The 14,835-nt window shown below is 71.7% G+C and overlaps 3 protein-coding genes across 3 annotated transcripts; all 3 read left to right on the top strand.

Moving 5' to 3' along the window:
* The first annotated feature begins 382 nt into the window (after window positions 1-382).
* CTDNEP1 (CTD nuclear envelope phosphatase 1) lies at window positions 383-5,495 on the top strand. Its single transcript, XM_066985285.1, is given in 9 exon segments — window positions 383-602; window positions 1,520-1,586; window positions 1,852-1,945; window positions 1,947-1,968; window positions 2,231-2,302; window positions 3,103-3,219; window positions 4,137-4,251; window positions 4,334-4,418; window positions 5,382-5,495. Coding segments are annotated over 9 exon segments (732 nt in total). The 5' UTR covers window positions 383-503; the 3' UTR covers window positions 5,443-5,495.
* An 862-nt stretch (window positions 5,496-6,357) lies between these two features.
* On the top strand, window positions 6,358-8,996 carry GABARAP (GABA type A receptor-associated protein). The gene is given in 5 exon segments (XM_066985282.1): window positions 6,358-6,819; window positions 7,841-7,919; window positions 7,994-8,071; window positions 8,074-8,111; window positions 8,866-8,996. Coding segments are annotated over 5 exon segments (351 nt in total). The 5' UTR covers window positions 6,358-6,729; the 3' UTR covers window positions 8,932-8,996.
* Window positions 8,997-9,149: 153 nt separating this feature from the next.
* Window positions 9,150-13,577, top strand: PHF23 (PHD finger protein 23). Its single transcript, XM_066985109.1, is given in 7 exon segments — window positions 9,150-9,298; window positions 10,135-10,166; window positions 10,296-10,440; window positions 11,533-11,740; window positions 11,743-11,970; window positions 11,972-12,150; window positions 13,233-13,577. Coding segments are annotated over 7 exon segments (1,140 nt in total). The 5' UTR covers window positions 9,150-9,276; the 3' UTR covers window positions 13,559-13,577.
* The last annotated feature ends 1,258 nt before the right edge of the window (window positions 13,578-14,835 follow it).

Below are 14,835 nucleotides of genomic sequence, written 5' to 3' on the forward strand. Positions count from 1 at the left end.
ACAGGCCACGCCCCCTCCCCCGTCCCTCTCCGCGGATGCGCCCCCGCCTCCCGCCCCCTCCCTCAAGCCACGCCCTCCCTCACAAACTCCCCCCTCCCTCCCCCCCGTCGGCGCATGCGCACCCCACCCCCGGCGCCGTGTCCCGGAGGCGCCCCGCCGGAAGTGCGCCCCGCCGGAAGCGCGCCCCGCCGGAAGCGCGCCCCGCCGGAAGCGCGCCCCGCCGGAAGCGCCCCGCCGCCGGAAGCGCTCCCCCGTGCGGCGGGCGCAGGGGCGGGCGGGGCCGTGCGGGCGCGCAAGATGGCGGCGGCCGGGGGCAGCCGCCGGTAACGGGGCCGCGAGCGCCGCGGGGAGGGGGGGGAGAGCAGCGGGGGCAGCGCCGCGGGGCTCGGCCCCCTCCGGCCTGGCGGGGGGCGGGGGGGCCGCCGCCGCCGGGAGCCCCGCGGCCCGGGGCGCGAAGCTGGCGGAGCTGGGCCGGGCGGGGGGCGGCGGGGGGCGGCGGGACGATGCGGAGCCAGTGCGTGCTGGGGCTGCGCTCCTTCGCCGCCATCGCCGCCCGGCTCTGGAGCTTCCTCCTGTACGTGCTGCGCCGCCAGGTCCGCACCGTGAGTACCGGGAGCGGCCCCGGGGGGCGCGGGGGGGCGCGGTGAGTACCGGGGCGACGGGGGGGGGGGGCGGGGGGGGCACCGGCACCGGTACCGGGGGCACCGGGAGAAAGGGGGGCGTAATGGAGCCTCCCCGGGAGGAACGGGAGCGATAACGGGGATCCCGGGGGGGTGGGGGGGGGGACAGGGACGGGGGTGGGCACCGGGAGCCCTACCGGCGGCACCGGGAGCTGTACCGGGGGGCACCGGAGCCTGATCGGGGGGCTACCAGGAGGATTGGGGGTGCACCGGCAGTGAAACTGGGGGTACTGGGAGGGTTGGGGGGGGGGGGAGGGACGGGGGAGGCACCGGGGGTGGTACCGGGGGGTTGGGGAGGGGAAAAAGGGATTGGGGGGGGGCACCAGGACCGGTTCCGGGGGGCACCGGAGCCTCACCAGGGGTACCGATAGGGTTGGGGAGGGGAGGAGAGGGCCGGGGAGGGGGCACCGGGAGCCGTACTGGGGGCACCGGGAGAGAAACTGAGGGTACTGGGAGGGAAACTGGGGGTACTGGGAGGGAAACTGGGGGTACTGGGAGGGTTGGGGAAGGAGGAGAGGGGGGGGGGGGGCACCGGGGGTGGGACCGGGGGGCACCGGGGCCTCACTGGGGGGTACTGGGAGCAAGGGGGGGGGGCAGGACCGGGGACATGGGGGGGCGGGAATGAGACCGGGGGGCTGGGGGGTGAAGTACGGGGGGGGAGCAGGCCCTAAAAATGGGGGGGGAGAGGGTAAAAATGGGGGGTTGGGGGGGGCAAAGGGATCGGGGGGTCCCAAAGGGGTCTGGGGGAGGGTAAAGGGGGTCTGGGGGGTGTCCGGAGGGGGCTGGGGGGGGCTGGGCGCTGCCCCCCGCCGTGACCCCCCGCTGTGCCCCCCCCCCAGGTGATCCAGTACCAGACGGTGCGCTACGACGTCCTGCCGCTGTCCCCCGTGTCCCGCAACCGCCTGAGTGAGGGGGGCCGAAAATGGGGGGGGGGACACCCCAAAATGGGGGGGGAATCCCTAAATCTGGGGGGCGGGGGGCAAAAACGGGGAGGGTGAAATTTGGGGGGGGTAATGCAAGTTTAAGGGGGGAGCCCCCAAAGCGGGGAGCACAAAGGGGGGGGGATAGGGGTGGGGGCACTCCTGGGCCCCCTCGATTTTGGGGGGGGGGGTTTGGGGTGAGCTGGGCCCCCCCTGACCCCCCCCCCCCGTTATTTTTGCCCCCCCCCCAGCCCAGGTGAAGCGGAAGATCCTGGTGCTGGACCTGGACGAGACGCTGATCCACTCGCACCACGACGGCGTGCTGCGGCCCACCGTGCGGCCCGGGACCCCCCGACTTCATCCTCAAGGTCCGGGGGGGGGCCCAGGCAAAATGGGGGGGGCCCGGTGTAAAAGGGGGGGGGCCAGCATGAAACGGGAGGGCCCCGCGTTCAAAACGGGGGGGTTCCGTTCCCAAAACGGGGCGGTTTCACCCCAAAAACGGCCGTTCGGGGGGGCTCGCTGGTAAAATTGGGGGTTGGGGGGGGGCCTTTTGGGGTGGGGGGGTCCTGGTGTGGATGGGGGGTCCTGATGGATGCGGGGGGTCTTCACCCCCCTGCCCCCCCCCCCCAGGTGGTGATTGACAAGCACCCCGTGCGCTTCTTCGTGCACAAGCGGCCCCACGTGGATTTCTTCCTGGAGGTGGTGAGTGACCCCCCCCAAAATTTACCCCCCAAATATTTAAACACCCCCCCCCAAATTTAACGACTCCCCTTTCAAAATTTAACACTCGCTCCCCAAATTCTCTCTTCTCTCCTCAAATTCACCCCCAGTTTTTTGCCCGGGGGGTCCCAGCCCTCGCCAGCTCCCCTCAGTTCCCTGGGGGGGCAGAATCTTTCCTCCCTGTTTTTTGCAGCCCCCTATTTACTTGAGAGCCCCCCAGACCCCCCTAATTATTTCAGAGCCTCCCCAGCCCCCCCCATTCACCCAAAGGACCCCCCTTTACCCCAGAGACCCCCCCCTTAATTCAGGCCCCCCCCCACCTATTTCAGCCCCCTCCTTTACCCAAGCCCCCCACTCACCCCACAGCCCCCCTTACATAAGCGCCCCCCCCCTTTTTACCCCCCCCCCTTCCCTGCCCCCCCCCCTTGTGCTACCGCCCCTCCCCCTGTCCTCACCGGGGGCTCAGGCCCCCCACTATTCCCAGCCCCCCCCCATCCCTTCCTGTATTTTTTGGGCCCCCCCATTGTGTAACACCCCCCATGTGCCGCCCCCCCAACCCCATATTTTTAGGGCTCCCCCACTTGCAGGGACGTCCCCTGACTCTGGGGGGGGGGGTTCCCCCATTTTGGGGGGGGTCCTTCCATTTTGCGGGGGGTGCCCCCCATTTTGGGGGGGTGTCCCCAATCTGGGGGGGGTTCTTCCATTTTCCGGGGGGTCTCCAGGACCTGGGGGCGTCCCCCTGACTCAGGGGCCCCCCTGACTCGGGGGCCCCCCGCCCCCAGGTGAGCCAGTGGTACGAGCTGGTGGTGTTCACGGCCAGCATGGAGATCTACGGCTGCGCCGTGGCCGACAAGCTGGACAACAACCGCAGCATCCTGGCGCGGCGCTACTACCGCCAGGTGGGCGGGGCCTCGGCGGAGGGGCGGGGCTTGGGCGGAGGGGGCGGGGCCTCGGCGGAGGGGGCGGGGCCTCGGCGGAGGGGGCGGGGCCTCGGCGGAGGGGCGGGGCCTCGGCGGAGGGGCGGGGCCTCGGCGGAGGGGGCGGGGCCTCGGCGGAGGGGGCGGGGCCTCGGCGGAGGGGGCGGGGCCTCGGCGGAGGGGGCGGGGCCTGGCCGGAGGGGTGTGGCCTGTGGACGAAGGGGCGGGGCCTCGGTACAAAGGAGCAGGGTCCAAGGAGGGACCTGGGTACAGAGGGGGGCGGGGCTTAGTGAAGGGGGTGTGGCATCGGGAGGGGGCGTGGCCTAGCGAAGGGGCGGGGCTTGGCTGGAGGGGGCGTGGCCTGGGTAAACGGGGGTCTGGGTACAGAGGGGCGGGGCCTAGGTAAAAGGGGCGTGGCGTCAGGGGGTGGGGCCTCAGGAAGGGGAGGGGCTTGTGTACAGAGGGGGCGTGGCCTCGGGAGGGGGAGGGGCTTGGTTAAAAGTGGGTGGGGTCTGGGGAAGGGGCGGGGCCTGTCCGGGAAGCAGGGGTGGGGCTTGGGGAGGAGGGGGCGTGGCCTCGGGAGGGGGCGTGGCCTCGGGAGGGGGCGGGGCCTTGTGCAACCAATGGAGCTTCCCCCACTGTGGAAGGGGGCGTGGCCAAAGCAGGGGGCGTGGCCAAGACCCCAGACCGTGGGGGCGTGGCTACACGGGGGCGTGGCTACATACGGGGGCGTGTCCCGAGCACCCAGCCCCTTAGCGCCGCGCCCCCATTGGCCGCAAGCCCCGCGTGGGCGGGGACTCGAGGGGGGGCGGGGCGTGTCCTTCGCGGGGTGGGCGTGGCTTCCCCGGAGGGGCGTGGCCAGCCCCGCGGGCCCGCCGTTAACCCTTGGGTGCCCGCAGCACTGCACGCTGGAGCTGGGCAGCTACATCAAGGACCTGGCGGTGGTGCACAGCGACCTGTCCAGCATCGTCATCATTCTCGACAACTCGCCCGGCGCCTACCGCAGCCACCCCGGTACGGCCCCCCGGGACCCCCCCGTCCCGAAAACACCCCCCCCGGGGCTCTCATCTCACCCCGCCCCCCTCCTTCCCCCCAGATAACGCCATCCCCATCAAGTCGTGGTTCAGCGACCCCAGCGACACGGCGCTGCTCAACCTGCTGCCCATGCTGGACGCCCTGAGGTGGGGGGGGGGGTTCGTGGGGTGGGGGTGGTTACGGGGTGGGGGGGCTCTTGTGGGGTGGGGGGAGTGATAACGGGGGCTTGGGGAGGGTAGCGAGGGTTTGGGGGGAACTTAGTGGGGCCGGGGGGGGGAATGGTGGTTTGGGGGGGGGGGTGTAATGGGGGCGTGGGGGGGCTGTAACGGGGCCTGGGGGTGCGCAGTGGGGGGGGGGGGGTGTTAATGGGGTTGAGGGGGCTGTAACGGGGGTTGGGGGGGGTAAAGGGGTTTGGGGGGGCTTAATAGGCGTGCAGGAGGTTGTAACAGAGTGTGGGGGGATAACGGGGTGTTTGGGGGGGAATGGGCGTGCAGGGGGGCTGTAACGGGCTTTAGGAGGATTTGGGGGGGCTGTAATGGGGCCTGGGGGGCGTAACGGGCGTTTGGGGGGGTAACGGGGGTGGGCGGTGGGGCAGCGGGGGTTTGGGGGGCTTAATGGGGGTTGGGGGGTTAACGGGTGCATAGGGAGAGCTGTAGTGGGCTTTGGGAAGATTGGGGGGCTGAAATGGGGCCTGGGGGGGTTGTACTTGGGTCTAGGGGGCTTAATGGGGGTGCGGGGGCTGTGATGGGGCTTGGGGGGCTGTAATGGGGTCCAAGGGGGGCACAGCGGGGTTTTGGGGCGTTTAATGGGGTTTAGGGGGTATTGAAGGGCTCGGGGGGGCCATAATGGGTTATGGGGGAGTTAATGGGATTTGGGGGGTCATAATGGGGTTTGGAAACGTGTAACTTGGGGGGCGTTAGTGGGGCTTCAGAAAGGCACAATGTTTTTTTTTGGGGGGGGGGGGTTACGGGGATTTTAGGGGGTTTAGTGCCAGCCGGGGGGCCTTACTGGGGTCTGGGGGGCTCTGGGGGGTCCGGGGGGGTTGGGGTGCAGTGGTGTGGGGGGGGCCCCGCCGCTCACCCCCTGCCCCCCCCCCCCCCCCCCCCCAGGTTCACAGCGGACGTGCGCTCGGTGCTGAGCCGCAACCTGCACCAGCACCGCCTCTGGTGACGGCAGCCCCCCCCCGGCCCCGGCCCCCCGCCGCCCCCGGCCCGGGCAGGGGCTCCCAATGGGGGGGGGTGAAGCGAAGAGGAGGGGGGGGCCCAGAGCCCCCCCCCAACCCCCCCCCGGGGGGGGGGGGGGGCAGGGACAGCGCCGGGGGCCCCCCCAGGGACTGCACCGGGGGGCCCCCCGTGGATTTTTTTGGGGGGCGGGGGGGCACGGAAAGGGGGGGTGGGGGCGATTTTGGTGCTGGGGGGGGGGGCAGAGGGGGGGGCGCGGAGCCGTGGGGCCCCCCCGGGACGGACGGACGGACACGGACACACGGCCTCTGGTTTTTAAACGCCCTCGCTCCCACCGCGGCCTCGCCTTCATTTTTTGGGGGGGTGGGGGCGGGTCGGGGGGCCCCCCGCGTCCAAAAACCGGGGGCGGGGCCTTCAGCGTGCCCCTCCCCCCTTATAAACCTCAATTTTGGGGGGCTGGGGGCCTGTGGCGCCCCCCCCCGGGGGCATTTCCCCCCCCCCCCTCGGGGCGTTTTACCCCCCGTGCCCCCCCCCCGTGCCCCCCCCCCGCTCCTCCACCGAATGGTTCCGCCCGCGCCTGGCCCCGCCCCCCGCGGTCACGTGCCCCTTCTGTTTACCTCGCCGCCACGTGACCCCTCCCCTCCCTCCTCCTCTTCCCCCACCCCCTCCCTCCGCGGGCGGTGACGTCAGTCACATGACGTCAGTCACATGACGGGCGCAGCGCCGCCGCCGATCCCTCCGCGGGCCGGATCCCTCCGCGCGGCGCTACTTTACCGCCTTATCGCCCCCTGCCCGGCCTTATCGCCCCCTTTATCAGCCCCTCCCCTTCTGTAAGCCCCTCCCCTCCTGCCTAAGCCCCTCCCCCTCTCTAAGCCCCCCATTCCCCCTCCCCGGCCCTCTCGGCGCCCTACGCCGTTTCCGTAGGGCCCCCGGCCGCTTACGCGGCCCACCCGCGGCCACCGCGCATGCGCCGCGCCACTTGTGCGGCGGCTACGTCACCCGCGGGCTGCGCTTGCGTAAGGCCCTACGCCGGCCGCGTAGCTGCGCGGGGTTTGCGCCAGTTGCGCGGGGCTTGCGCCGTTTGCGCGGGCGGGGTCCCGGCCGCGCCGCTGCGCACTTTGCGCGCCTTACGCCGCCAGCGCGGCGCCGGGGGGCGGGGCGGCGGCGGAAGCGGCGGGGGCGGGGAGGGGCCGAGTCCGCGCCGCGCCCGCAGCCGCCGCCGCTCCCGGGCCCGGTTCGTGCCCCCCCCCTCCCCCGCGGCCCCCCGGCCCCCGCCATGAAGTTCGCGTACAAGGAGGAGCACCCCTTCGAGAAGCGGCGCTGCGAGGGCGAGAAGATCCGCAAGAAGTACCCGGACCGCGTCCCGGTGAGAGCCCCCCCCCGCGGCCCCCCCCCGGGACACCGGGAGCCCCTCCCCACCCCCCCCCCCGTCATCAGCCCCCCCTCGAGGCCCCCCGACCCCCGTTGGGGTCGTGGGGGAGGGGGATTCCCCCGTAAATACCCCCCTTTAAAAACCTGTGCCCCACCCTCAAAAACTGCCCCCCCCCAAATTGTGCCCCTCCTCTCAGACCTGAGGGCCTCCCAAAACTGCCCCCCCCCCCTAAAAATCTGCGCCTCCCCCCCCGAGAAAACCGGCCCCCCCCCCCGAAATTGTGTGCCCCCCCTCCAAATTGTGCCCCTCCCCTCGGAGCTGTGGGGCTCCCAAAACTGCCCCCCCCGAAAAAAAATGTCCCCCCCCGAAATTGTGCCCCCCCCCGAAACTGGGTTCCCCCCCAAACTGTACCCCTTCCCCCAAAACCCGGTTCTCTTCCAAATTGATGTCACCCCCCCAATCTGTGCCCCCCCCAAATTGTGTCAGTCCCCGAAAAAACACGTCCCCCCCCCCCCCCCAAAAAAAAACAACGCCCCCCCAAGGATTCCCCCCCCCAAGCTGTGTCATCATCCCATTGTTATCTCCTCGAACTGTGTCCCCCCCCCCAAAACTGCGGTCCCCCCTCAAAATACTGTGACCCCCCCAAAAAAACTGTGCCCCCCAAACCTGTGCTCCTCCCCAAAAACCCGCGCCCCCCACAAAGAATATTGTTCTTCTCCAAACCTCTTTCCCGCCCCAAAAAAACTCGTGTCCCCCCAAAAAAATCGTTCCCCCCCCCCAAAAAAAGTGCCCCCCAAACCCGTGCCCCACAAAAACAAACCGTGACCCCCCCCCAAAAGTGCCCCCCCAAAAAGTGCCCCCACAAAAAGTGCCCCCGCAAACCTGTCCCCCCTAAAAAAAAACCCCGTGGCCCCCCCCAAGAAAACGTTGACCCCCCAAAACCTGTGACCCCCTCCCAAAAAGTGCCCCCCCCGTCTGCTGTGCCCCCCCCCCAAAAAAACCCTTCCCCCCCCAGGTGATCGTGGAGAAGGCGCCCAAGGCGCGCATCGGGGACCTGGACAAGAAGAAATACCTGGTGCCCTCCGACCTCACCGGTACGGGGGGGCACGGGGGTGGGGGGGGGGCCGGGGGGTGCCGGGGGGGTCCCTGACCGTGCCCCCCCCCGCAGTGGGGCAGTTCTACTTCCTGATCCGGAAGCGCATCCACCTGCGGGCCGAGGACGCGCTCTTCTTCTTCGTCAACAACGTCATCCCCCCACCAGCGCCACCATGGGGCAGCTCTACCAGGTGGGGGGGGCCGAGGGGGGCCGGGGGGGGGCACGAGGGGTTGGGGGGCTGGGGGGGGGGCTGGAGGGGGTTGGGGGGTGGGGGGGCACAAGGGGATGGGGGGCTGCAGGGAGTTGGGGGGGGGACGGGGGGGTCCCAGGGGGTTGGGGGGAGGGCAGGGGGGGAGGGAGTTGGGGGGGGGGGTTGGGGGAAAGGGGGGGGGGTTGGGGGGAAAGGGGGGGTTGGGGGGGGTGGGGGGGGGGCCTGGGGGGAGGTGGGGGGTGGGGGGGGGGGTCCCGGGGGATGAGGGGAAATGGGGGGGCCTGGGGGTTGGGGGGTGGGTAGGGGAAATTGGGGGGGCTGCAGGGGGCTGGGGGGGCTGGGGGGGGCCCTGGGGCTTGGGGGGGGAGGGGTGGGATTGGGGGGGAGGGGGTTGAGGTTTTCGGGGGGGAGTTAGGAGTGCGGGGTTGGAAGGGGGGATTTGGGGGGGGGGGGGCTGCGGGGGTTGGGGTACGGGGAGGGGACTTGGGGGGGGGGGGGGTCCCATGAATTTGGGGGTCTCGGGGGGCCCCCGGGAGCTCTTGAGGGGGTTGGGGGGTGGGGCCGGGAGCAGAAGTGCCCCCCCCCCCCCCGGTGTGGGGACACCCCCACGGATTCTGGGGGTGGGGGGTGGGGGGGAGGAATTGGGGGGGGTTTCTCGGGGGGGGGGCACCCAGCTTTGGGGGGTCTGTTTTTTGGGGGGGGGGGGGCACCTCTCACCCCCCGCCCCCCAAAGGAGCACCACGAGGAGGATTTTTTCCTGTACATCGCCTACAGCGACGAGAGCGTCTACGGGGCCTGAGCGCCCCCCCCCCCCGCGCCCCCCGGCCCCCGCGGGCCCCCCCCAATAAAGCCACGGCGCTGCCAGGCGGCTTCGGGACTCCTTTTTTTGGGGGGGGGAACGGAACTACAACTCCCGGCGTCCTCCGCGCGCGGGGCGGGGGGCGGGGCTTAGAGATGGGGGCGGGGCTTAAGGCGCGCATGCGGGCTGCGGGGAGGGAAGGGAGGGGGTAGGGGAGGGGCGGGGCTTCGGGGGAGGGGGCGGGGCCATGCGGGCGGGGCGGGGCGGGGGCGGCGCGGGGCGCGGCGGCACCGGACGGGAGCCACGGAGGGAGCCGGGGCCCGACCCCGCCGCGGGGCCGCCGCCATGGCCGAGCCCGGCCCCCGGGGTAGGGAGCGGGGGGGGGACAACGGGACCCTGGGGGGGGGGGCGCCGGGACCGGGGGGGGTTACCGGGAACCGGGGGGGGACCGGGGGGGTGCACCGGGAGGACCGGGACTGGGACCCGGGGGGGAGGTGGGGACCGGGAGAACCGGGGCTGGGACCGGGGGGCGTCCTGGGAGACCGGGGGGGTTCTGGTGACCGGGGGGTGTCCGGGGGACCGGCACCGGGGGAGAGCTCGGGACCGGGACCGGGGGGGGCACCCGGGACCGCCACCGGTACCGGGAGAGGACCTTGGGAACCGGCAGCGGGGGTGGAGGGTGGGGAACCGGGGGGCTTGGACCGGGGGGACCGGTACCGGGGAGGGGGGGAGCTGAGGACTGGTACCGGTAGGACCGGGACCGGGGGGTGGGGGGGGGGGAGCTGGAGAACCGGAGGACTTGCACACCGGGAGAACCGGGACCGGGGGGCTCCGGGAAACCGGCACCGGGGGGAACCGGCACCGGGGGGGGGGGGGGCTGGGAGAGCCGCTAATGGGAAGGGGGGGGAGGGGGGAGCTTCGGTACCGGGGGTTCCCGGCATCGGGGGGACCGAGGGGAGGGGGAGCGACGGCGTGGGGCGAGCCGGGGGTTCCGGTACCGGAGGAGGGGGGAGAACCGGGGGGGAGGGAAAGCAGCGAGGAGCCCGCACCGGGGCACGCGGCGGCGGGGGGGGCTGGGACCGGCGGCCCCGGGAGGCTCCGCCCTGAGCTCCCGGGGAACTTCCGGGGGGGGCAAACGGGGGAAAGGGGGGTCCCGAGCCGGTACGGGGCCCCGGTGTGACCCCCCCCCCCGCCCGTTCACAGAGCCGCTGCCGAGCCTGAAGGCGGAGACGCAGGTGAGGGGGGGCCCGGGAGGGGGGGGGGTTACCGGAGGGGGAGGGGAGCGGGTACCGGGAAAGGGGGGCGGGGGGGGCCCGGTAGTGACCGGTAGTGCCCCCCCCCCCCCCCCCCCCCGGTGCCCGCAGCCCCCGGAGAAGCGGCGCCGAACGATCGAGGACTTCAACAAGTTCTGCAGCTTCGTCCTGGCCTACGCCGGCTACATCCCGGCGGCCGCCGAGGTCAGCGGGGCACCGGGAGCCGCGGGGGGGGCACCGGGAGCCGCGGGGGGGGGCACCGGGAGCCGCGGGGGGCACCGGGAGCGGCCGGGGGGCACCGGGCGGGGGCCGGGAGGGGCGGGGGGGGGCTCTGAGCCTTTCCGGTCCCCCCGGTCTCCGCTGCCCCCCCCCCGCCGGCGGCGGCCCCGGGGCCGCCCCGAGCCCGGCCCCATCTTGCGGCGGCGCCTACAAGTCCCGGCGTGCCCCGCGCCGCGCCCCCGGGGGGGCGTTGCTAGGAGACGGAGGCCACGCCCCCTCCTCCCGCCGCGCGCGGACTACGAGTCCCGGCGTGCCGCCCGGCGCCGCGCGAGGGGTGCTGGGAGTTGTAGGCGGCGCCCTGCACGCTGCCTGCGCCGGACTACGGCTCCCGGCGTGCCCCCCGCGGCGCCGCCATTTTGTGCAGCGGGGCGCGCCGGGAAATGGAGTCCCCGGGAGGGAGCGCGGGGGGAGGAGATTGGGGGGGTTCCCCGGGGGGCGGGGCACCCTAAAATGGTGGGGGGGAGGCCTATAATGGGGTGGGGGGGGGGTCTGTGCATCCTAAAATTGGGGGGGGGGTAACCCCAGTGTTATGGGGCGGCTGGGCCCCCTAATATTGGGGGGCACCCTAACATTACGGAGGGGGCACCCCAAAATTATTGGGGCGGACACCCCGATGTTATCGGGGGGCAGCCCCGTACTGGGGGGACACCCTAATATTGGGGGGGGCACCCTAATATTGGGGGGCACCCTAATATTGGGGGGGCACCCTAATATTTGGGGGGGCACCCTAATATTGGGGGGGGCACCCTAATATTTTGGGGGGGTGTGCCCTGACGTTATTGGGGGGCACCCCGAAGTCGGGGGGCATTACGGGGGGCACCCTGATATTACGGGGGGGGGGCCGAGCACCCTAAAACTGGGGGGGCACCCTGATGGTGGGAGGGGCACCCCAACACCGGGGGAGCGGGCACGGGACGAGGCCTCACAGAGGGGCTGGGTGCTCCCCACCCCCTGGGGCTGAACCCCGGGGTGCCCCCGAGCCCCCCCCCCCCCATTTTTGTGACCCCCCCCCCCATTTTTGTGACCCCCCCCCCATTTTTGTGACCCCCCCCCATTTTTTACCCCCCAGGACCCCCCTGGCCGCCGCCGCGCCCCAGCTCCCCGCTGCGCCCCGAGGTGGGCCCGTCGGCGCTGCGCACCATCCAGACCTTCGTGCGCAAGGCCAAGTCCTCCTCCAAGCGGGGGGGGGCCGGGGGGGCGCTGGGGGGGCCGCCCCCCGCCGCGGCGCTGCTGGACAAGATGCGCCTGAAGGACGCCCTCTTTCCGCCCCCCCCGGCGCCCCCGGCCCCCGCTTCGCCGGCCGCCCCCCCCGGCGCCGCAGCCGGCGGGCAGAGCCCGGGGGGGGGGGGCGCGGGGGGCCCAGGAGGGGCAAGAGGAGGAAGAGGAAGGCGGAAAGGGGCGGGGGGGGCGCCCCGGGGGGGCGCCCCGGGGGGGGCACCCCCAGCGAGACGGACTCGGAGGAGGAGGAGGAGGAGGAGGACGAAGAGGAGGAGGAGGAGGAGGAGGAGGAAGAGGCCGGCGCCCCCCGCCCGCCCCGCCCCCGCCGCCCCCGGCCCCCCCGAGGCCGGGGAGAAGCTGGGGGGGCGGCAAGGAGGGGGGGGCAGCACCGAGAGCAGCCGGGACGGGGACGGGAGCTCCAGCGAGGGGGAGCTGCGGGTGATGGACGAGGACATCATGGTGGAGTCGGGTGAGTGGGGGGCCGGGGGGGTCTTTGGGGCGGGGGGGGTCCTGGGGGCTGTCCCCCCCCCCCCTGGTTTCGGGGGTTCCCACGTCCTCGTTGCGCCCCCCGAGTGGGCCGTGCTGGGAGCCCCCCGTGTCCTGGAGAGCCCCCCGCAGATTTTAAGACCCCCCCCCCCCCTGAGTATTGTACCCCCCCCCAGCCCCCATCCCATAACCGTCCTTATCACCCTATAACCGTGTCCCCCTGCCCCATAACCATCTCCCCCCCGTATAACTGTCCCCCCCATAACCGTGTCCCCCCCATAACCGTGTCCCCCCCCATAACCGTGTCCCCCCCCATAACCGTGTGCCCCCCCATAACCGTGTCCCCCCCATAACCGTGTCCCCCCCCATAACCGTGTGCCCCCCCATAATTGTGTCCCCCCCATAACCGTGTCCCCCCCATAACCGTGTCCCCCCCATAACCGTGTCCCCCCCCATAACCATGTGCCCCCCCCATAACCGTGTCCCCCCATAACCGTGTCCCCCCCTTTATAACCCCCCGCCTTTATAACCCCACGTCCCCCCCGTATAACCACCCTTCCCCCCCCATAGCCGTCTCCCCTGCCCCGTAACCGTGCCCCCCCCCGTATAACTGACCCCCCCAATATAACTGACCCCCCGTATAACTGACCCCCCCAATATAACTGACCCCCCCCCCAATATAACTGACCCCCAATATAACTGACCCCCCCAATATAACTGACCCCCCTGTATAACTGACCCCCCCAAATAACTGTGCCCCCCCCGTATAACTAACCCCCCCGTATAACTGACCCCCCCCGTATAACTGACCCCCCAATATAACTGACCCCCCCAATATAACTGACCCCCCATATAACTGACCCCCCCGTATAACTGACCCCCCCCCCCATAACTGACCCCCCGTATAACTGACCCCCCCGTATAACTGACCCCCCCCCGTATAACTGACCCCCCCCCCAATATAACTGACCCCCCCCCTATAACTGCCCCCCCTATAACTGCCCCCCCCCCAATATAACTGACCCCCCCCCCATAACTGACCCCCCCCATAACCGTGCCCCCCAGGCGACGACTCGTGGGACCTCATCACGTGCTACTGCCAGAAGCCGTTCGCGGGGCGCCCGATGATCGAGTGCAGCCACTGCGGGACCTGGATCCACCTCTCGTGCGCCCGCATCCGCAAGACCAACGTCCCCGACGTCTTCTTCTGCCAGAAGTGCCGGGAGGGGCCCCGCAAGGGCCCCCGCGCCCCCCCCGCGGCGGCGGCGAGCCCTGAGAGCCCCCCCCCCCCAAAAAAATTTAACGGGGGGCGGTTTGGGGGTGCCCCCGCCCGCATCGGGACTCGGAGGGGTTTGGGGGAGCGTCCTCAAAGCGGGGTGCCCCCCCCATAAGGACTGGAGGGGGGGGTCTGAGTGCCCCCCCCCCCAAAAATAAGCCCATCCCCCCCCAAAAAATTAACGGGGGGGGGGTTTGGGGTGCCCCCCCCCCCACATCAGGACTCAGAGAACCTCCTCAAAGGGGTGACCCCCCCCCATATGGACTGGAGGGGGGGGTCTGACTGCCCCCCCCCCCCCAAAAAATAAGGCCCCCTCCCCCCAAAAACCACAAGGATTTGGGGCCCCCCCCTCCTGTGGACTGGGAGGGGGGGGGTCAGTGCCCTCCCGAAATGAGGAGGGTTTGGGGTGCCCCCCCAGGACTGGTGAGAACCCCCAAACGGGGGGTTTTGGGGGTGCCCCCCCCGTAGGACTGAAGGGGGGGTCCGCCCCCCCCCCCCCCAAATAACGAGGGGTTGGGGGCCCTGCCCCCCCCCCAACAGGAGGGTTTTGGGGTCTCCCGGGCGGTTTTGGGGGGGGGGGTCCTGCCCCCAGGTGGTTTTGGGTTGTTTGAGGCCCCCCCCCAGTTAGGGGGGGGGGGTTTGGGGTGCCCCCAGGACTCAGGAGGGGTGCGGGGGGGGGTCCGCCACCTCCCCCACCCCAAACCAGGGCACCCCCAGCCCGGGAGCAGGGACGGTTCGGGGCCCCCCCCCCCGTTTGTTTTTTGGGGGGGGGGGGGTCCAACCCCCCCAGCGGTTTGCCCCCCCCCCCCCCCCCCGTGTACAGTCGGGCTGTAAATAGAGGGGGAAGCGGGTTTTTCAGCGTTATTTTTTTAAACTCCCCCCCCCCCCTCCAATTTTGGGGGACCCCCCCGGACCTGGGGGCCCCCTCGACGCGTGGGGGGAGGGGGGCAGATTTTTGGGGGGGGGGGGGGTCTCGTTTTAATAATAATATTTTGGACCCCGATGTAAATAAACGGCGCCGTGGCCTTCGTACGGGGGGTCGGCGTCGCTCTGTCCGTGGGACCCCCCCCCCTAATTTGAGCCCCCCCCCCCCAAATTTTGGGACCCACCCGAATTTGGGGCCCCCCCTAATGGGGCCCCCGCCCTCGGGAGCCCCCTGGTGGGGCCCCGCGTCCCCCCCCCCCCGCTGGCCCCGCCCGCCCGCGGTGACGTCACCCCCGCGAACACGCCCACTTGAAGGCGTCGCCATGGCGACGGGCGGGGTCACGGCGGCGGGAGGGGCCGTCGCCATGGCGACGGGTGGAGGGCGCGCGAAGGGTGGGGTGTCGCCATGGCGACTGGTGGTAGGGGCGGGGCTATGGGGAAGGGGCGTTGTCGCTATGGCGACGGGTA

The sequence above is a fragment of the Anser cygnoides genome, chromosome 31 (genome assembly GCF_040182565.1).
Source record: "Anser cygnoides isolate HZ-2024a breed goose chromosome 31, Taihu_goose_T2T_genome, whole genome shotgun sequence".
NCBI classification, from domain to species: Eukaryota; Metazoa; Chordata; class Aves; order Anseriformes; family Anatidae; genus Anser; species Anser cygnoides.